Source organism: Schistocerca serialis, chromosome 6 (genome assembly GCF_023864345.2).
Source record: "Schistocerca serialis cubense isolate TAMUIC-IGC-003099 chromosome 6, iqSchSeri2.2, whole genome shotgun sequence".
Classification (NCBI taxonomy): Eukaryota; Metazoa; Arthropoda; class Insecta; order Orthoptera; family Acrididae; genus Schistocerca; species Schistocerca serialis.
The window spans coordinates 649,231,351-649,254,202 of NC_064643.1; the positions used below are offsets into that span (position 1 = coordinate 649,231,351).

Here is a 22,852-nt window from a genome sequence, read left to right on the forward strand (position 1 = left end):
TTGGCGAACCAGGTGCTTCCTAATAGTTTACAAAACATTAGGGGTAAGGGAGTGTTGGGATGAAGCAGTAGCAAATGAAAAGAAGAAATAGACCGAAAGACTCAAGACGCCACAATGTGCCATCACACATATGACAGATGTTTGTAGTACAACATTTAAAATATAACGCTAGGCTGTGTTATTCAAAAACTCGTAAGAAAACAAAACTTCAGAATGGTACCTGTGCCGGCGAGTATTTCGAAAGCTTTTTCAAGTTGTCTTCTCGAGAAACTTTCAAAGTATGGGAAGAACAGCAGGTGTATATCTAGTGGAATTAGGAGATGGGTAAGTAAAAGTATAAAAGAGAGACACCCCGTTTTGAGAATCAGGAGTTACATTATGGATGAATTTAGGAAATTTGTAGCGTTTCCAGCAACGTTTTGAAATTATAGGTCGATAAATTTCGGAGAAATAATCTGCTTCTTGCTGCATCGCAGTTAACTACTTACCCCCCCCCCCCCCCCCCCCCCAGTTGACTTCCAGTTTGAGTTTTTTCCCCAAAAATATAGCATTCAACTCTTAACGAGCGACAGATTGGATACAAAATAAGATTTGAACTGTAATGAAGCAATAAAAATAAACGCCAAATTTGATTTCCCAGACGTGTTGTTTTAGGATAATGCTTCAGGGTCCGCCCCCGGTAGCTGAGTGGTCAGCGCGACAGACTGTCAATCCAAAGGGCCCGGGTTCGATTCCCGGCTGGGTCGGAGATTTTCTCCGCTCAGGGACTGGGTGTTGTGTTGTCTTAATCATCATCATTTCATCCCAATCGACGCGCAAGTCGCCGAAGTGGCGTCAAATCGAAAGACTTGCACCAGGCGAACGGTCTACCCGACGGGAGGCCCTCGTCACACGACATTTCATTTCAGTGTCTGTGTTAGATACTAGTAGGCCAGTGTTTCCACTGATTAAAATAAAATATTCCTGTAAACGTGATGGTCTCCATAAAACAAAGAGAGCACACTTTGTATTGTATGCATGGCAAAATTTTCTTTGCAGAACAAAAATGTGCGTCCCCTGTGGAGCTGTCATTATGAAACATTAGGGCACCAAATACAGATTTCTTTTTCTTTCCATCTTTCAACACCTTTTGTTTGATTACTCCTTGTACTGATTTAGAATCTATAGGTTGTTTTTCGTATATGATCCAGAGGTTACAAGGGAAATGCATCCAGCATCACCAGTTTAATGTCATATTTGTTTAGAGGGTAATCAAACATGTTAACTGGTTCATAAAGTTTTTGTGCTATCTAATCATTTTTTTCTGAGAAATTGCAGAGCAAGCTGGTGTAGCATTAAGACACACCTTTTATTGGGAAATATGCTAGTTCAAATCCCCACAGGACATACATTTCTCAAAACTGCATACGGCAAATGATGGAATCGTTCTCCTTGGCCGTGGAAGAAACCCTCTTCTCTGGCACCTGGTGGGTATCAGGCTCCCTGCCCAGCATCTCTGGGACAAGAAACCTGTTACTTTGAGGACCAGTGCTCTGTGGTCCTCAAGGCTGCTCATTCTCTTTCAATTCCTGTTGCAATTTGCTGTCTTCTCGATTACACCTCCTCTCACCTTCCGAAAGAGAGTATTATGACGACGATGGTGCGTAAGTCTCAGCACAAGGGCCCCCCCCCCCCCCCCCAACATCCCAGGGGTTGTCATCCCCCCCTCTCCATCAGGATCTGATCTTACATTCATGGATGTAACCCCATCCTTACTGGTGATGGACACTGACTCTGCACAATGGCTGATTATGGACTAGTTGATGTCCATCAAGCCTCTTGTACTACTCTCCTCCAATGGAACTGTACTGGTTACTATTGTCACCTTCTAGAATTGCAGTCTCTTCTTTGTTTCTACTATGCAGCTTGTTTTATATTGTAGAAATCACATTTTCTGCATACTCAATTGTTGGCCCTTCATGTTTTTAAGCTTTTTGCCAGAACCGGATTGGCCATTGGTGAGTTGCTATTTCTGTCTGTACATTGGTCCACATGGACATTGTTAGATCCTGGGTTCCTCCTCGTACTGCACTGGAGCAGTGGTGCTCTGGATCCATTTAGACTCTGTGGTACAGATGAGTGATCTTTATCTTCCCCAGAGACTAACCCTCCTACCCTTCTTGCCACCCTTCTACAGCTCCCTTCACCCTTTGTTCTCCCTGGGATTATAATGCCCATAACCCTCTGTGTGGTGGTTCTGTTACCACTGACCAGGGCAGGGTTGTTGAAGACATGCTGGCAGACTTTGATCTTTGCTTCCTCAACACTGGTGCCCCTACTCACTTTAGTGTGGCAAATGACACTTTCTTGTCCACTGATCTTTCCATCTGTAGCCCTTGATTCCTCCCCTCAATTCAATGGGGGGTTCATGACAATTTGTGCAACAGCGATCATTTTGTTATCGTCGTATCTTTTCTCCAGAATCACTCATCTGGACACCTTCCCAGATGTGCTTTAACTAATGTGGATTGAGATGCCTTTTCCTCGGCTGTCATAGTAACTGCTCCTACACACAGTGACATTGATGAGTTTGTACAGAGTTTGAGCAATGCCATCCTTTCGGCAGCAGCTTCGGCGATTCCTTCTTTCTCAGGTTCTCCCCAGTGGAAGACTGTCCATTAGTGGACCCCTGAAATTGTTGGGGTTATTAAAGACCACCACAGTGCTCTTCAGTGTTACCACTGGCATCCATCCCTATACCACCTCCTGGTATTTAAATGCCTTTGTCACTGGGCCTACTATCTTCTTAAACATCAGAAACAGATTGTTGAGAATGATATGTTGCTGCCATAGGGCTGCACACTCCCTTTTCGCAGGTATGGGCAAAGATCAGGTGCAATTTTGGCCATTGTCCTCCTATAGGTGTCCTGGGCATTTCCCTGAATGGTGTTACCCTCACCAGTGTGAGCTCTATCGCTGAGCATTTTGCCCAGGTCGTAGTGTCTGTTCACTATCCACCTATATTCTGTCTTATCAAACTCTGTGTGGAATGACTTCCTTTCTAGAATGAGATTTTCACTCTGCAGCGGAGTGTGCGCTGATATGAAACTTCCTGGAAGATCAAAACTGTGTGCCGGACCGAGACTCGAACTCGGGACCTTTGCCTTTCGCGGGCAAGTGCTCTACCAACTGAGCTACCCGAGCACGACTCACGCCCCGTCCTCGCAGCTTTACTTCTGCCAATATCTCATCTCCTACCTTCCAAACTTTACAGAAGCTCTCCTGCGAACCTTGCAGAACTAGCACTCGCAGCTTTACTTCTGCCAGTATCTCATCTCCTACCTTCCAAACTTTACAGAAGCTCTCCTGCGAACCTTGCAGAACTAGCATTCTTTCAGGAGTGCTAGTTCTGCAAGGTTCGCAGGAGAGCTTCTGTAAAGTTTGGAAGGTACGAGACGAGATACTGGCAGAAGTAAAGCTGTGAGGACGGGGCATGAGTCGTGCTCGGGTAGCTCAGTTGGTAGAGCACTTGCCCACAAAAGGCAAAGGTCCTGAGTTCGAGTCTCGGTCCGGCACATAGTTTTGATCTACCAGCAAGACTTCCTTTCTGTTTTGTTCCCCCATTCCCCGCTGCATGTGTAGTGAGTGCGAATTCACAAGTGCCCTTGCATTTTGCCCCACCATGCTCCTGGACCAGGCTGAGTGCTCAACCAAATGCTTCAGCACTTATTGGTGGCTAGCCACCATCATATACTTGCCCTTTTTAACCACCTCTGGAGCAAGGGGAATTCCCTTCCCAGTGGCAAGAAAGTATCATTATTACAGTTTTTAAATCATACAAACTGCCTCCTCAACTGAACAGTTATCCTCCAGCCAGTTTAACCAATGTCCTCTGCAAGTTACTTGGTCCAGCCGATTTAGGCTACAGGTGTCTCGAATGTGGCTCGGTATCGCCTTTGATGTTACAGGTTCTGGAACCAATACATTATTGTGGTGTATGACTGGCAACTGGTGCCCTTTGGACTAGCCTTGTGATCGGTTTCCTTGGGGAGGCAGATGTCAACATTGCAGGTTCTGAACCATCAATAGATTATCCTTTATGTCCTATGCATACGCTGCTCCACTTTCTAGATATGGAGATCCACCTCCCACAGTGGTAGCCCACGTCTGTGTTTATGATTGCCATCCACATGTAATTCCTCTTTTCTGAACTACAGCTTTCCACTTTTATCACCTCTTCTATGGGCCTGCTCACGTACACCTCCATGGCGCATCCCTTGTCCACAGCTCTGTCTTGACCTATCACAAGTCCAAAAGCCTTATCTCATCGTAAGGCCCTCCGTTACCAACTCTTCCCCGTTCTCAATGCATTTGGGGGTTTAGAAGTAGTATATACTTATGGCTCAGTGGTTTCCTGTCATGCTGGCTTCACTTATATTCATGCAAGATGCAATGAACTCTGCTCCTTGCTGGAGAGTTGCAGTGATTTTACTTTGAAGCTGGTAGCCATCTCTCGTGCTCTTGAGTATATCTGTTCCTGCACTGGTGAGTCCTTCCTCATCAGTAGTGACTCTGTGAGCAGTTTGCAAGCACTTGACCTCTGTTACCCTCACCATCCCATGGTCCTGACGATCTGGGATTCCCCTCTTGCCCTCGAACAGTGTGGACACACTATACCCTTTGCTTGGATCCTGGGTCATGTTGGGAACCCAGAGAATGAACTCACTGACACACTGGCCAAATTGGCAGATTCGGTCCTTTGATTGGTGTTATGCCATCAGATTCTAAGGATTTGGATTGCAGTGTGGCAGACTATGACCTTGCTGAACAAATTGTGGCCAATTAAGGAGACCAGAGATTTGTGGAGGTCCTCCATGCGCGCCTCTCACAAGGACTCCATCGTCCTTTGCCAGCTCTGCATTGGTCATACTAGGCTGACTCTTGGTTATCTCCTTTGTTACAAGGATCTGCACCACTGTCATTGTGGTGCCTGTTTGACGGTGAGATGTGAAGATGAGGCTGCACAGCTAAAGTCTGAAAAAACTAGATCAGTGGAAATAATAAAGGTGGATTTTTTGTCTTCGGTGATGTGAAGATAGACTTTCAAGAAATGTATCTATGAACTGGAATGTAGAACGCTGTCTGACTCATATTTTAGGGTCTCTTGAAAGCTTCTGAAATTGTCATCAGGTTGTTGATTCTTTACTGCAATATCACTCCTATTGATGTGTAAGAAATTCAAAGTGCTAGAGGCATTGATGCTCTTGATCGTCCTCCAAATGACACATTTTGTGGGACTGCCCTAATCTAGCTGCCCTGCGACGGACACTCAATCTTCCTGACTATCTAGCCCTGCTGTTAGTGGATAATGCCTCAGTAGCTGAGCTTGTTTTACAATTTATTCATGAAAGGGGTTTTTACCAATCTCTCGTAGGGAAGTCACGTCAGCCTTGTTGGCTCTTTGATGGGTTGGCAGGAGACTCTGTTGCTTCCTTCGCCCTGACAAGGCTGTCTCGGTTTGGTGGTCTGTCCCAGACCTTGCCCTACCCACTCTTTTGTTCGTCATCACCCTTCTCGCATGTTCTGTTTGACTTAGTGTTTTTCCACTGCTTCCCTGTGCCTCTCTCATCCTGTCTGTGTCATTCTTTTCTGGGTAGTGTTGGGTGGGTTGTGTCTGGTAAGAGGCCGGGGGGGGGGGGGGGGGGGGGGGGGGGGGGGGGGAACGGAATATGTTCCCCATTGCACTTACTGCCTTTGGGGACCTCCAGTTGCTCTCTGGACAATGCACCTTGCCTGCCTTTCTTCCTTTCCCCCCTTTCTCTTGGTTATGTTGACATTTGGTAGATGTTGATGTTTTCTTTGCATGGATTTTGCACACTAGGTCCTTCTTAGGTATGTTGCTTTGTTGAATTGCCTGCTCCAGGTAGGATGGACTGATTACCTTGTAGTTAGGTTCTTTTAGTTATTAAACCAACCAATATCATGACTCCTCAAGGGGGACCAAAATAATTTGTACCCTGAAGCCAGTGAAAGATCAGGTACACATTGCGGTGTAACCCTAATTATTTGTGTGGGTAGAATCGTTAAAGAGGATGCTCACCAGCCACTTAAAGGTGTCTTATGCAATTTATGAAGCATCTCACTCCTCTGGAGTGTAGTTTCAAGTGGTAGCAACCCACCACCAATAGCCTGATTCTCTTGAAAGGAACAGTAGCAAAGGCATTGCTCTGCGCCTTATTTAAATAGTGTTTGATTTTCTTCTAAAAGTAAATTATCATGAAGATTATATTCAAAATATTAAAATGATATATTTGATATGAATGGGAGACAGAGTTGAGAACTTGCAGTTGTACATTTGCTTATTCTATTTTACACTGTATTTGTGTTTCATGTTGCAGTATTTGTGTTTTGTAATCACATTTATCTCAATTTGTTAGGTAAGGGCACTAATAATTGTATTGTCTAGGGCTCTAAATTATCATTCTCTATGATGAAAAGGCTTATATGTCATCTGCTGAAGGTGTATAACCTAACTGACTAAGTGATTCTGTAGTTGCTTCCTCCCTGTATTGCAGTGTGAGCTACTTCAGGTGATTGATATCAAGTTATAGTTATTGTGTCCTTCAAACAAGAGCTGTTACACTTTTTCTCTGCAGTTATCATCAGTGTAGAGTCTGCCTCTCCCCCTCCCCGACAAAATCTTCTCTCTTATCAAAATGAATCATTTAACGCCGAGGAAGCAGGAGGCTCGATTAACATATTCCTATAATAGGACTGAGGTTGTCATCCTGGTTTCTTTAGTAACATATGCAAGAAAACTGGGACCATTTTTCCCTCCCTCCCTCCCTCGCTCAACGAGGGTGGTGGTGGTGGTTTATTTCTCCCTCTAGAAGAGGGGGAAGAGAGAGAGTTGTGTTTGCACAGATACAGGTGTATGTGTTCTAATTTGGGAGAAGACATTTGGCCAAGAGCTTACTTTTCTAACAGTCTTTCTGTGACTCAATATCTCTGCTATATGGTGAGTAGCAGTCTACTGTTTTCATAATATTGTCCTCATTCAGTCTTCAATTTTCCATTGTTCAATTCTGATAGAAGTATTTTGAGCTTCTTGTACTTCACACATTGTTTGTTACTCATTACAGAAAAGAAAACTTCAAATGTTTTCTTTAGGCAGCTGTCAGCACTAGATATATGTTTCAGGAAATTCGTGAAGCTTGGCTCCATTACAACAATTTGTTAATTCGCTACCGGTTTTGGTCACTGACCATCATCTGGCACGAGAAATTGGCTACCAGAAGTCGCCTGTCAATCATGCTGAACTGTACAGTCGTATTAACTGTCAGTTTCATGAGTAATAATGTAGAACAATACTTTTCATACATCAGCAACCTTCATCATGCACACATAACAGGAAATTGGCCAGGTATAGTCAGGAGATGGGATGAGAAGCCTAAGCACTTGTAGATTCAAAGAGCCTGACTACATATGGCCAGTTTTCCGTTGTGTGTACATTAGGAAGGTTGCTGATGTATGAAAATCATTGTTCATCGATATTATTACTCATGAAACAGACAGTTAATATGATTGTCTGGGTTAGCATGATAGATATGTGACTTGCAGTAGCCACTTTCTTGTGCCATTGACCGAAACCAGTAGTGAATTAATAAATTGTTCTAATGCAGCCAAGTGTCATGATTTTCTGAAATAAAACTTATTACTAATCTGTTATCTTTCTCATTTATGCTGCAGAATGAAGACCTCAGCATTGACATAAAACATAGCATTGAGGAATACTGGAAGGATAAATTGAAGAACCCTGTATTTGATGAAAATAGTGATAAACCAAAATGTTATGTACTTTCTATGATACCATATCCTTCTGGAAAATTACATATGGGCCATGTGCGTGTCTATGCAATAAGTGATGCAATGGCACGGTTTCACATGATGAATGGAAAAAATGTGAGTCAATATTTTTATCGTTGTACACTGAAGTTGTTCTTAAGTAGAAGGAGTATATGTAACAATGCAGGGTCATTGCAGCCAGTTTCAGATGTTTACTCTGGTATGTTTTAATGTCTTTGTGGCATTCAGCAGAAACTTTGTAGTCAGTATGTTAAGTGGAATAACCTATCCTCTCCACTTGGACTTCACATGATAATCAATACTGGTAAACCCAGCAATGCACTACTCATGCTAAATATGTACGGAAATTGGATATTCATCCTAATCTGGGTTATCAGCAGGAATTGTATCAGGACTCAAATTTTGGCCCATTTTGGAGCTATTGGATTCAAATTATAATAAATGTTGCAGTATGTGAGTGAAAAAGACTTCTTCATTTTTGTGAGACCTGAGTTTCTCCTGGCGTATACAATTTTCAAACAACTTAGGTGAATTCAGCCAGGTAATATTTACAGTGACTCCTCCATTTTCAAGGCACGAACTGCAACAGAAAGGCGATGTACAGGCAAATTTAAAACCTCTGTTCTTAGAGTAATTCAGCAAAGATGACACACACACACACACACACACACACACACACACACACACACACACGCACACACACGCTGAACCCTAGTGCCACCAAAGATGACCATAGTGAAAGACTACAAACTAGCAGTTACTCTGTCCATCTGTTTTCTTGACAAGGGAGAGAGCAGGATTCCAAGCAGAGTTTAAACAAAAACTTCCATTCCTGTTTACAAGGTTGCTCACTAATTTAATCTCAGCAGCTTCCTTAATAACACTGTCCCAATAGCTGGACGTGCATGCCAATATCTTGGTATTGTTATATAACATAGGGTGACCAGTATCCAAACAGTGTTAGGCAGTAGCAGATCTACTTGGCTGCTGTAATCATGTGTGCCATTTATGCTCAGTACATTGGTCCTACATGGTCCTGATAGTCTGACCAATATATGCCATGCCACAGCTATAAGGAATGTGATATACACCTGCCTTACGCAAACCGAGCTCATCCTTTACAGAACCCAAAAGCACTCTAATTTTAGATGGAGGTCAGAAAACGCACTTCACATCGTATTTCTGTAAAATACAACTGATATTGTTGGAAGTGCTTCCTTCATAAGACTTAGGTGTCAACTCAATATTATCATCAATCACCTGATGTACAGTTGGTCAATAGTGCAACGCATGTTCACTCTGCCTTTCAAAGACAATCGATACCTCAGACTTTGGTCATCTTTGGTGGCACTAGTGTGTGTGTGTGTGTGTGTGTGTGTGTGTGTGTGTGTGTGTGTGTGTGTGTGTGTTTTATCTTTGCTGAATTACTCCAAGAATGGAGATTTTTAATTTGCCTGTACATTGCCTTTGCCTTTCCATTGCAGTTTGTGCCTTGAAAATGGTGGGATGTACTCCCGCCGAAATATCAGGGCTCGCTGCAAATATTATCTGGCTGTTGTACCCGTAAGTTATTAGAAAATTCTTCATTCCTGTTTTTGGCTTTTAATGTTTTTTAAGGTTTTTTTAAACTTTTTGAACACAATGCAATTACAAAACTTCAGAATGTACAATAGTTTTGGATACTGTGTGGTAAGAGTATGAACAGGTTTTTCTGAACTACCTGTTTGTGAAATTGATCATGCACAAACAATCTGATCACAAACCACTTTCAATGTATTTGAATGTCTGACTTTACTCTTTTTTTATTGTTCCTGCAAAGGAAACCTTTATTTGCTTAAATTGAATGGGTAAATCAGTTATGATCATTGGTATGAGAAAGATATCTACAGCTCCTGGATCTATGAGGATAGAAGCTTCAATGACATTATTTCACATAGTTTTAATCTGCAAACAGATAGCACTACAAAATTTTCGATGATTCATCAGATTGCAAAGTAGTATTCTAATAAGTTGATAAGCTAAAAAGACAACTTTCCAAAATACCGGTTTTCTGTTAAAACTGGCTGTGAGGAAGAAAACAAAATAGCACATTGCTGTGTATACCATTTTTGTTTAAAATTATGTATTGAAAGAAACAATTTGTTGATGGTTTAAATATCCAGCAATTGTAGCTGAAACCTATTGCGAGAAAAAACGAAGCGGCACATCTTCACAGCATAGCATTTTCTTTGTCACTACCATTTTTGAAAGAAAACCTCTATGTTGTTTTTAAAAAGATATATAGACTATGTCTGTCCAAATGTTTACTAGAGAATCATGTAAAAATTTGAAGTGAATTGATCAAGAACTTTATAAGTTCTTTGCTAACATCATTTCCCCTTTACATATTAGTATAGATTATTTTTTGCATTATATCTGATAATATAAAGTATTGTTGTTGTTATGAAGTATATCATGTAAGTTTTTGACCAACTTACTAACGACATGTTTGTGATATTACAGGTGAGGGGATTGTGCTATACACTAGCCTACTTATTATAAATGTTAATTGTAAGAAAGCAGGTGTTGACAGATGCGAAAATTACCGAATTATCAGTTTAATAAGTCCCAGCTGCAAGTACTAACGCGAATTCTTTACTGACGAATGGAAAAACTGGTAGAAGCCGACCTCGGGGAAGATCAGATTGGATTCCGTAGAAATGTTGGAACACGTGAGGCAATACTGACCTTACGGCTTATCTTAGAAGAAAGATTCAGGAAAGGCAAACCTACGTTTCTAGCATTTGTAGACTTAGAGAAGGCAGGGGTAAAATACAGGGAGCGAAAGGCTATTTACAATTTGTACAGAAACCAGATGGCAGTTATGAGTCGAGGGGTATGAAAGGGAAGCAGTGGTTGGGAAGGGTGTGAGGCAGGGTCGTAGCCTCTCCCCAATGTTATTCAATCTGTATATTGGGCAAGCAGTAAAGGAAACAAAAGAAAAATTTGGTGTAGGTATTAAAATCCATGGAGAAGAAATAAAAACTTTGAGGTTTGCCGATGACATTGTAATTCTGTCAGAGACAGCAAAGGACTTGGAAGAGCAGTTGAATGGAATGGACAGTGGCTTGAAAGGAGGATATAATATGAACATCAACAAAAGCAAAACGAGGATAATGGAATGTAGTCGAATTAAGTCAGGTGATGCTGAGGGAATTAGATTAGGAAATGAGACTCTTAAAGTAGTAAAGGAGTTTTGCTATTTGGGGAGCAAAATAACTGATGGTGGTCGAAGTAGAGAGGATATAAAATGTAGACTGGCAATGGCAAGAAAGCGTTTCTGAAGAAGAGAAATTTGTTAACATCGAGTATAGATTTAAGTGTCAGGAAGTCGTTTCTGAAAGTATTTGTATGGAGTGTAGCCATGTATGGAAGTGAAACATGGACGATAAATAGTTTGGACAAGAAGAGAATAGAAGCTTTTGAATTGTGGTGCTACAGGTGAATGCTGAAGATTAGATGGGTAGATCACATAACTAATGAGGAGATATTGAATAGAATTGGGGAGAAGAGGAGTTTGTGGCACAGCTTGACTAGAAGAAGGGATCGGTTGGTAAGATATGTTCTGAGGCATCAGGGGATCACAGATTTAGCATTGGAGGGCAGTGTGGAGGGTGAAAATCGTAGAGGGAGACCAAGAGATGAATACACTAAGCAGATTCAGAAGGATGTAGGCTGCAGTAGGTACTGGGAGATGAAGAAGCTTACACAGGATAGAGTAGCATGGAGAGCTGCATCAAACCAGTCTCAGGACTGAAGACCACAACAACAACAACAACAACAATTGTAATTCTATACATCAAAGCATACTGCTTACCTGTCAACAAGCATTGGAGATGATGTGAAATTCATATGTTATTTTTAAGAAGACCCCACACTATCCTTAATATTACACAGCATTCCATACTGTGCAATATTATTGACTGTCTATGGATAAAATAGGAGGTCATGCAATATATTGAACGATCTACTGAACTTAGATTTTTATTGCACAGAATACTGAACCATATATTCTCGGGCTAATATTGTATTTGTTTGTCTGTCACTCAGTCTCATATGATAAACTGTTTATTTTCTGCAATTTGTACTATAGCATAAATTGAATTGTGGAAGTGGCTTAAAAATTAGTGGAACACGTGTTCGTTTTAGAATTATTGGCAGTAAATAGGGTTTGTCAACCTTGTGGTGTGTAGAATCAAACAAGTGTATATTCAGTTAGTAAAGAAGTTCAATTCATTGTGGATGACTCACTGGAAAGAACTGAAAAAGGATTAAAAGTGTAATGACATGCAGAGCTTCTGCTACCAAGTTACTGGAGCCAACACTTTGGTAATTCAATGCCGTGAACTTTTTGCAAGAACAAGAAATCCCTTTTAATTCGGTAACTTCCATTAACATAAAACCATATGGATGAGAGGAAGCAGAGGATTGAGAGAGGTGTGATGTGGTTGTACTTAAGCAAAGCATTGTAAATAGCTTTATATCAATTTTATTTCGTATATTACTCTATACATTGGTATTTATACATTTTATCACCTAAGTAACAGCATGTACCCCATTACATACGTTATACCATATGGTTCTAATTAGGCTGAAGGTGTTAGAAGTGCTTCATTGTGGGCTGTATACATCGTAGTATGCTGAAACCTCATAGGTATGTTCATAAATCAGTGTGCTCATGAACTATGCTGAAAAAATTATAGTTCCACTTTCTGCTACCAGCCGAAAATATGGTGCTGTAAGCAATCAGAATGTGGTGTGGATGTAGGAAAAGCAGGACAACAGACAGACACATGATAACGGTGGTTCTGGCATGTTAATTAGAATATGATCAGTTGTTACGACGTTTTTTTAATATGGTCTCCTAGCTCGGCAGTATTCAGCATCTGTAACACGACATGGTCGCCAGTTGCTTGCGACAGGTCTAGTGTAACCAGAGCAACATGGTGCCATATGTTGTGCTTCAACAGGTATCATTAAAACCAGAATTTATGTCGGGGGATCTGGTAGGGCGCACACATCTTCAAATTGCCTAAGGGTGAATTGGTCATTACCAAAAGTTTCTCTAAGTAAATGTTTCACCTGGCAACCGAGATGTGGTGTCGCCCAACCTCGTATGAAAATAGTGGTGTGGTCACAATTGTGTCCTTGCTAAGTTGGAATCGCGTGTTTAACAGGGAGCAGATGTCACATGCAAATGTCACTGTACCCCCTGCTGCTTTGGGGGCTAGAACAGGCCCAAGGTATTCCTGCCTGTCGTAAGAGTTACTGAAAGGAGTCTCCTACTTTTTGGCCTTAAGTATTATGGTCCCCTTTTAGGGTTGGATCCCCACCTTTCAAATGCTACAGAAGTGCGGGCCATTTGGGGAAGGACGCCTTATGTGATGCATTATATATCGGTTCTAAGCTGAGACCTTCTGCACCAATTATTGTAATGGAAATGTAATTACACCTGTCATCCAGCCTTTTGGGCAAGGATGTCTTATGGGGTGCACCCACGATAATACTGGATCATTTTGCACCCAACTTCCAGCACATCATCTCTTGGGGGGCGGGGGTCATGTACCATCTTGTTTGTAGCCCCCTGGCAACACAGGGATTTCACTGCTGATGCCTGAGCTGCAAAATCCTAACAGATCCCAAGGAGTAGATGCCTGAGGCTTTGGGACTCCTGGCAACAGCCATTCTGCCAGGTGGCCATTGCTGTGGCTGGGTGGCACCCTTGAGGAGAGCTCCTGGTCGGAGTGGCGGAGTGGGTGGCACCAGGGTGAATGACTCACAATAAAGCAGACCAAGTCATCTTTTGCTGGTAGCTGAATGGCCCCAGAAGTCTCTAAGAAAGGAAGGCTAGATTTCAGCATCAAAAAGTATGACTTCAAATAATTCCCATCCCTAGCTACCAGGGCACATAGGGCTACAGAAACAAGAGAGCCATATTCGCCTTCATACTTAGTTTGCAGGAGAACCAACAGGGACTCCTTTCTGGCTACAAAGCCTCTATTTTTTGTTGAAAACCTAGAGGATAAGTTTGGGAAAGTGGTGGCACTGTCCGAAATGAGATATGCATCAGTTGTGATTAAGACAGCACCCCCAGCTGGTGATATTTCCATTTCAGTCACTCCCCATAAAAGCCCAAACATGGTTCAGGGCATTATTTTTCATCAAGACCTCCTATTGCAGTCCGATGATGAGTTACGCACCAATTTAGAATGATGGGCTGTTCACTTGGTCCAGCACATCTATAGGGGACCAAAAGTAGGACTGCTATTGGTGCCGCCATCTTGGCCTTTGAGGGTGATTTGTTACCTGAAAAAGTCAAGGTGATGGTATAGTGATGTCAAACCATACATCCCTCCCTCAATGTGGCGCTTCAAGTGCTGGAAATTCAGGCACATGTTTTTCCGGTGCAATTCCGGTGCCACATGCAGAGATTGCAGGCATACATCACATCTGAATACTTCCATGTGCCACTCCTCCAACCTGTGTCAACTGTGGAGAGCATCACTCCCACTGCTCACCAGGCTGTATGGTTCTTCAAAAGGAGAGGAAAATTATGGAATACAAGGCCCTCGACAGGCTGACTTACCAAAAGGTTAAAAAGAAATATGACCAGTTGAACCCCATTCGATTGATATTGTCCTATGTTGCAGCTACAGTGATGTCGTCCTCACTGGCGACTGTAGACCCTTCATCTATGCCTCCTACAGTGGACCCTCAGGGCTGTCCAACTACACCCCCACCCCACCCCCATTTGGTGGTTGGAGGCATTTCTTCTTCCATTGCTCCCGAAACACCTTCTGTGGGGGCAGTGCCACTGCCGCCCCCTCCCCCCCCCCCCCCCCCCCCAAATCCCGATGACATCGGTCCCCCCCCCACCTGCCAGAGAAGAAACAGCCTTTCCAACTCCTCTCGCATGGACGGGGTTCCTTGGGACTTTACATTCCAAGGTCTCCATCAATTCCAAAGTGGACACCAGCCAGTGGCTGAAGGCGCCACAAGTTGCTGCTCAAAGGGCTTCACACTCTTCATCTGTTTCTGAATCCACTTCAGAGAAGCCCTCCCAGCGAGCCCATAAAGAACAGCAAAAGAGCAAGCAGATGAAGAAGAAGACTGTTAAGAAATGAGAGACTCTGGTGGTCCCCACCTACAGGTTCCGCGTGTGAGGATGAGGTGGAGATTCTAGCATCCCACAAGGACCTCAATCTCACCGACGCCTCAGAATTAATGGTAATGGATACAAGCACTCAACTGGTGGCCACAGATGACCTGAAGTGTAAACTGTCTCCTTGGTTCAAGAAAGCGTCATCCTCAAGTGGAAATGTGGTGGTTTTTTCCCCCACCTAGCTGAGCATTACAACTCTTGAGCATTACACCTGATTTCTGCGCTGCCCTTCAGGAAACCTGTTTCCAGCAATGCAGAGTGCCGCTCTTTGTGGCTATTGGAGGTGTTACAAAAATCATAGTGACTGTCATGTAGAGTATGTGTATATGTCCTTGACCTCTGTCTGGAGTGTAGCTGTGTCCCTTCATACAACTTTAGAAACTGTGGCTGTCAGGGTGAGGACAGCACGGAAAATTACCATTTGCAACGTCTACCCTCCTTTTCTACTTTTAGGTGATTTCAACATCTATAACTCTTTTTGGGGTGGAACCGAGATTACTGGCCATGGTAAAAATGTCAAGAATCCACTAACTCAACCCAACCTTTGCCTCCTAAATATAGGTGCCCATATTCATTTCAGTGTTGCACAGGGTACATATTTGACCATTGATGTCTCAATTTGCAGTCCTAGCCTTCTACCATTTATACACTGGAGAGCTCATGACGACTTGCATGGCAGTGACCACCTTCTGCCCATTCCTTTCCCACTTGTGGCCACTTTTCACTCTTCCGTTCCCTCTTCCGGTGTGTCTCACCTGGATGCTTGCCCAGGTGAACTCTTACCAGGGCTAACTGGGATGCTTTTGCCTCTGCCACCGCTATTGGATCTCTGTTTCATGGCAACACTGATGTGGTGATCCAAAATGTAACTACAACCATTGTTTCCCCCCTGCGGGTTCGGGGGTTAGAATAGGCCCGTGGTATTCCTGCCTGTCGTAAGAGGCGACTGAAAGGAGTCTCAAACGTTTTGGCCTTATGTGATGGTCCCCTGTCGGGTTTGACCTCCATATCTCAAAATTTTTCCGAAGAGCGAGCCGATTGGGGAAGGGCGCCTTACTTGGTGCATTGTGTCCGTGTTGTGTTGAGAACTTTCGCCATCTTATTCGTCGTTGCATTGCAGTCTTGCCCGCTCTCCATCTCTTGGGCATCGATGCGCCCCTGCGTGCACTTTCTGCCAAGCACTGTGCAGGGCCATTTTCTGCACTGACGACGCCCATGGACCACATGTCACCTAACATCCAGCACGGTAGCCAGTCCGTTGTGGTGGGGCCGCCATGTACCCTCTTGGTTGTAGCCCCCTGACAACACAGGGATCGCTCTACTGATGCCTGCGCCGTTCACTCCCCACATATGCCAAGGAGTAGATGCCCATCTCCCTGGGGCATCAGGACTCCCGGCAATGGCCATCCTGCCAGGTGGCTATTGCTGTGGCTGGGTGGCGCCCGTGGGGAGGGCCCTTGGTCGGAGTAGGTGGCATCAGGGCGGATGACCCGCAATGAAGCGTGGTACATCATCTCTCGCTGGCGGCCAGCCGCCAGCAGTCTCTAAGCGTTCTCGGGCTCAATTTAATGCTCAGAAGTACGATCCGAAAACGTTCCCTTCCCTGGCCACGCCGTGGGAAGAGCGTAAGTCGCAGGATGGAGTTAACAGTTATTCGCCCCGATTCTTAGTTTGCACGCGAGCTGATGGGGAGTCTTTTCTCTCCACAAAGCCTCAGTTCTTCGTCGAGCATTTAGAGGACAAGTTTGGGGAGGTGGAGGGCTTGTCTAAAATGCGCTCTGGGTCAGTACTGATACAAACGGCATCCTCCGCCCAGTCCCGCAGGTTACTTGCTTGTGACAAGTTGGGGGATGTTAACGTTTCTATTATGCCACATAAGAGTTTAAATATGGTCCAGGGTGTTATTTTCCATAGGGATCTCCTTTTGCAGTCTGATGACGAGCTGCGCGCCAACTTAGAACGTAGAGGTGTTCATTTCGTCCGGCGCGTTCATCGGGGTCCGAGGGACAATCAGGTTGCTACCGGTGCCTTCATCTTGGCCTTCGAGGGTGATACGTTACCGGAAAAGGTCAAGGTGATGGTCTACCGATGTGACGTCAAGCCCTATATCCCTCTCCCGATGCGGTGCTTCAAGTGCTGGAAGTTCGGCCATATGTCTTCCCGCTGCACTTCCAGCCTCACATGTCGCGATTGCGGACGCCCGTCTCATCCCGATACTCCATATGCCCCGCCTCCCATCTGCGTCAACTGCGGGGAGCACCATTCACCTTGCTCGCCTGACTGCAAAGTCTTTCAGAAAGAGCGCAAAATCATGGAATATAAGACCCTGGACCGGCTGACCTATACTGAGGCCAAACGGAAATATGACAGACTCCATCCTGTGAGAATGACATCTTCGTATGCAGCTGCTACAACAACTGTGCTAGCTCCATCAGTTTCGAAACTTCCAGCCAGCTCGATAAGCAGTACGACTCCTTCTGCCCCCTTGCCCGTGGGGGGGCTCTCCCCAACCGGTTGCTCCTGCACCACCTACCTCAGGAGCAACCTCCTCCCACCCGTCGGGGACGTCCGTCCCCGCTTCTCAGCCGGAGAAGCGTCTAACTTCTTCGGCTACTCTCGCCCGTAAGAGTTCCCTTGGGACCCTCCCTTCCCAGGGTTCCACCAGCGGGAAGGATGACGGCCACCAGTGGCATAAGTCCTCACCAGCAGCTGGGCGTAGGGCTACACGATCCTCCTCTGTCCCGGAGACTGAATCGGTGAAGCCTTCCCAGCCGGTGAAACCCAAGGTTCAGCGAGAGAAGTCCAAGAGAAAGACCTCTAAGGCTAAAGAACTTGCGGTGGCACCAACCCCACCGCACCTTTCGCGCTCTGCGTCTGAGGATGAAGTCGAGATTCTAGCGTCCGCTGAGGACCTTGATCTCGCTGGTCCCTCAGACGCCATGGATGCCTCTCGTACGGGTACTGAATCGGTGGCAGTGAGTGAACAAGCGGCGTCAATTGCCTTCCCAGTCCTTTCACGCCTTTCTCAGCCATGGACAATACCATCCTCCAGTGGAACTGCGGCGGTTTTTTCCACCATTTAGCTGAGCTCCGCCAACTTCTCAGCCTTCGCCCTTTCTTCTGCATTGCTCTCCAGGAAACTTGGTTTCCAGCGATGCGAACCCCCGCCCTCCGTGGCTATCGGGGTTATTACAAGAACCGAGCAGCTTATGAAAGGGTGTCTGGTGGCGTCTGCATATATGTCCTTCACACTCTGCACAGCGAGTCTGTCCCTCTCCAGACGCCTTTAGAGGCTGTCGCTGTACGCGTGTGGACGCCACAGGCTGTTACCGTCTGCAGTCTTTACATTCCACTGGATGGTGATGTCTCGCAGCATGTCCTGGCTGCACTGGTCGCCCAATTGCCGCCACCTTTCTTGCTATTGGGCGACTTCAACGCTCATAACCCTCTGTGGGGTGGGTCAGTGGCAACAGGTCGAGGCGCCATCGTTGAGCATTTATTGTCGCAGCTCGATCTCTCGCTGTTAAATGATGGTGCCTTCACACACTTCAGTGTGGCGCATGGCACCTACTCCGCCATTGACCTTTCAATCTGTAGCCATAGCCTCTTACCGTCTGTCCAATGGAGTGTGCATGACGACCTGTGTGGTAGTGACCATTTTCCGATCTTTTTGTCACTACCACAGCGCCACTCTTCTGGGCGCCCTAGCAGATGGGCTATGAATAAGGCTGACTGGGACTTGTTCTCCTCCACTGCCGCTTTTGAGCCTCTCTCTACCGATGACATTGATGCGGTGGTTCAATCGGTCACCACCGGCATCGTTACTGCCGCCGAATCTGCCATTCCCCATTCCTGTGGGTCCCCTCGGCGGAAGGCTGTGCCTTGGTGGTCGCCTGAGATCGCTGAAGCGATTAAAGATCGCCGGCGGGCGCTCCAGCGTCACAAGCGACACCCCTCCCTCGACCACCTTATCGCCTTCAAACGGCTGCGTGCGCGGGCCCGCCTCCTTATCCGCCAAGGCAAGAAGGAGTGCTGGGAGCGGTATGTGTCCACCATTGGCCTCCATGTCACTCCCTCGCAGGTCTGGGCCAAGATTCGACGCGTCTACGGCTATCGGCCACCTGCCAGCGTCCCTGCGCTCTCACTGAATGGAGCAGTTTGTACTGACTCCGACGTCATTGCCAATCGCTTAGCAGAGCATTTTGCTATGAGTTCCGCTTCTGCGAATTACCCCCAGGCCTTCCGCTCCATTAAAGAGCGGATGGAACGTCGGAGCCTTTCGTTTCACACCAACCACCCAGAATCTTACAATGCTCCATTTAGTGAGTGGGAATTTCGCAGTGCCCTCGCTGCTTGCCCTGATACCGCTCCTGGGCCAGATGGCATCCACTGTCAGATGCTGAAACACCTTTCAGTGGACTGCCAGCGGCGCCTTCTCGATCTTTACAACCGTCTTTGGGTCGAGGGGGAGTTTCCGTCGCAATGGCGGGAAGGCATTGTCATCCCCGTCTTGAAACCTGGAAAGAACCCTCTGGAGGTGGACAGCTACCGTCCCATTAGCCTCACCAACGTTCTTTGCAAGTTGCTTGAACGGATGGTGAGCCGGCGCTTGCATTGGGTACTGGAGTCTCGGGGCCTTCTGGCTCCATCTCAGGGTGGGTTCCGTAAAGGCCGCTCCGCCGCCGACAATCTGGTGAGCCTGGAGTCGGCCATCCGTACTGCCTTTTCCCGCCGTCAGCACCTGGTCGCTGTCTTTTTCGACATGCGGAAGGCGTACGATACGACGTGGCGTCATCACATTCTTTCTACGCTTCATGGATGGGGTCTTCGGGGTCCTCTGCCGATTTTTATCCGCAATTTTCTGTCGTGTCGTACCTTCCGCGTGCAAGTCGCGGCCTCGTATAGTTCCTCCCACGTCCAGGAGAACGGTGTGCCACAGGGCTCTGTTTTAAGTGTCTGTCTGTTTTTAATAGCCATTAACGGGCTTGCTGCGGCCGTGGGAAATTCTGTCTCCGCTTCCCTGTATGCTGACGACTTCTGCCTTTATTACAGCTCTACTGGCATTACAGCTGTTGAACGTCAGCTACAGGGCGCTATCCGTAAGGCGCAGTCTTGGGCTGTAGCGCATGGGTTTCAGTTTTCGGCAGCCAAGACCTGCGTTATGCATTTCTGCCGGTGCCGAACAGTCCATCCTGAGCCGCGGCTTTATCTTGCCGACGAACTCCTTGCTGTGGTGGAGACCCACAGGTTTTTGGGGGTGGTTTTCGATGCCCGGTTGACTTGGCTGCCTCATATCCGGCAGCTGAAACAGACGTGTTGGCGGCATCTAAACGCTCTGAGATGCTTGAGCAACACCCACTGGGGCGACGACCGCTCTACACTGTTGCGGCTCTACCAGGCGTTAATTCAGTCCCGTCTGGATTATGGGAGCCTGGCTTATGGCTCAGCATCCCCATCTGCGTTACGGGTGCTGGACCCGATTCTCCACAGCGGGATACGCCTTGCCACTGGTGCTTTCCGCACCAGCCCTGTGGACAGCGTACTAGTGGAGGCAGGTGTACCTCCACTGCGGTTCCGACGCCAACGTTTGCTGGCCGCTTATGCTGCCCATGTTCTAAGCTCGCCCGGGCATCCAAACTATCGTCTCCTGTTCCCGCGGTCGGTCGTCCATATGCCAGAACGTCGGCCCCGGTCTGGTTGTACAATAGCGGTCCGCGTCAAGGAGCTTCTCTCTGGGCTCCAGGGTTTCACTGTTCCACCTCCTTTCCGGGCTACTTTGCATACACCCCCATGGTGTGTTCGTCGCCCTAGCCTTCGGTTCGACTTTGCACAGGGCCCTAAGGACTCAGTCCCTCAAGAGGCCTTCCGCCGCCGCTTTTATTCCATCCTGGCCACGTATCAGGGCTCTGGTGTTGTTTACACTGACGGTTCGATGGTTGCTGGTCGTGTCGGATATGCGCTCACTCTAGGGGACCTTTCCGAACAACGTTCCTTGCCGGATGGCTGCAGCGTTTACACTGCTGAACTGGTCGCCATCTTTCGTGCCCTAGAGTATATCCGCTCCTGCTCAGGTGAGTCCTTCGTTATCTGTAGCGATTCCCTGAGCGGTTTACGAGCTCTCGACCAGTGTTTCCCTCGTTCTCGTTTGGTGATGGCTATCCACGAGTCTCTGCATACTCTCGCCTGTTGCGGCCGCTCTGTGGTCTTTGTGTGGACCCCCGGTCATGTCGGTATCCCGGGTAACGAACATGTTGACCGCCTGGCGAAAGAGGCCACCAGTAAGCCATCTCTGGACGTTGGCCTCCCAGATACTGATTTGCGGGCAGTCTTCCGCCGCAAAATCTTGGCGCTATGGGACGATGAATGGCGCGAACTGCCAATGCGCAATAAACTCCGTGCTGTCAAGGAGACGACGGCTGTGTGGCGGTCATCCCTGCGAGCCACTCGCAGGGACTCAGTAGTTCTTTGCCGGCTCCGCATTGGCCACTCCCGGCTGACACACAGTTATTTACTGCGCCGGGAGGACCCTCCTCTATGTCGCTGTGGGGCAGCTTTGACAGTGGCCCACATGTTGCTGGCCTGCCCCCTTTTAGCAGTGGTCAGGCAGACATTTGCGCTGCCTGCTACGCTCCCTGCCCTTTTAACAGACGACTCCACTATGGCTGACTTAGTTTTACGTTTTATTCGGGCAGGGGGATTTTATCATTTACTCTGAGTGTTTCTGTTGTATTTTATTGTTTTGTGTTGATTCTGGCCTTTGGCCTATGGTTTTACACTGATTTTTTAATGTGTTTCTAAGTGGCTGGCCTTTCCTTTTTTATGTCTATGGTCGGCCAACCACCGTCACACTCTGTGTGGTTTTAGTTTGTTTTGTCTTGTCTTTGTCTCAGTATCCCTTGTTCTGTATCGTCTGTGGTATCTTCTGTTCCTTGTTTTTATTCTCTGTGGGTGTTCTTTGTCTTTGGAAAAAGGGACCGATGACCATGGCAGTCTGGTCCCTTTAATCCCCCAAACCAACCAACCATTGTTTCTGCAGCTGAATTGGCAATCCCTTGTTCTTCAGGTTGCCGCCGGCAGAAGACAGTGTCTTGGTGGTCACTGGAAATCACTGTGGCCATTAAAGATCGTAGGTAGGCACTCCAGTGTCATAATCGGCACGCATCGATGGAGCACCTCATTGCCTTCAAACAGCACTGTTCCTGGGTCTGTCAACTAATTAAAACACAGAAGCAGGAATGTGGGGGAAATGGTACATATCCACCACTGGAACACAAACATCTCCTTCCCATGTTTGGACTAAGACCAGACGACTTTACAGATATCAGAACCCTGGAGGTATACCTGGGATTTCCACACATGGAGCTGTATATACCAACCAGAAACAATCACAGAGCATTTTGCTGAGCATTATGCTTGAACCTCTGCGTCTCAGAATTACCACCCTGCCTTTTGTTCCCTAAAACAGCAGGTGGAATGACAACACCTGTCTTCTGCTACACGCCACCCTCAGTCATATAATGTTCCATTCAGTGATTGGGAATTTCTTAGTGCCCTTGCGCATTGTCCTGACACAACCTCTGGGCCAGACTGCATCCATCACCAAAAGATTAAGCAGATTACCAATGCCACATCCTTGTCATCTTCAACTGCATCTGAAGTGACGGCAGTTGCGTGCAAGTTGCTCAAACATATTGTGAGCTGGCAGTTGTGTTGGCTCAGCTCCTTTAGTGTCGAGCCTTCTGGCTCTGTCCAAGAGCAGTTGTTGCCACGAACACTCCACCATTCACAACTTGGTATACCTGGAGT

The 22,852-nt window shown here is 46.4% G+C and overlaps 1 protein-coding gene and 1 non-coding gene across 3 annotated transcripts in view; one reads left to right on the plus strand and one right to left on the minus strand.

Moving 5' to 3' along the window:
• The first annotated feature begins 6 nt into the window (after positions 1-6).
• LOC126484574 (leucine--tRNA ligase, mitochondrial) overlaps positions 7-22,852 on the plus strand; it is a 146,326-nt gene continuing 123,480 nt past the window's right edge. The window contains exons 1-2 of one of the 2 annotated variants that reach the window (XM_050108134.1): positions 7-324; positions 7,729-7,941. In XM_050108134.1, coding sequence (XP_049964091.1) covers positions 214-324; positions 7,729-7,941 — 324 coding nt within the window. In that variant the 5' untranslated portion in view covers positions 7-213. Of the gene's footprint in view, positions 325-6,410; positions 6,998-7,728; positions 7,942-22,852 lie in introns of those variants that run through there. The other variant, XM_050108135.1, reaches the window with a different exon arrangement.
• Positions 3,110-3,184, minus strand: Trnas-cga (transfer RNA serine (anticodon CGA)). Its single transcript has one exon. It is a non-coding gene; the product is annotated as a tRNA-Ser (tRNA).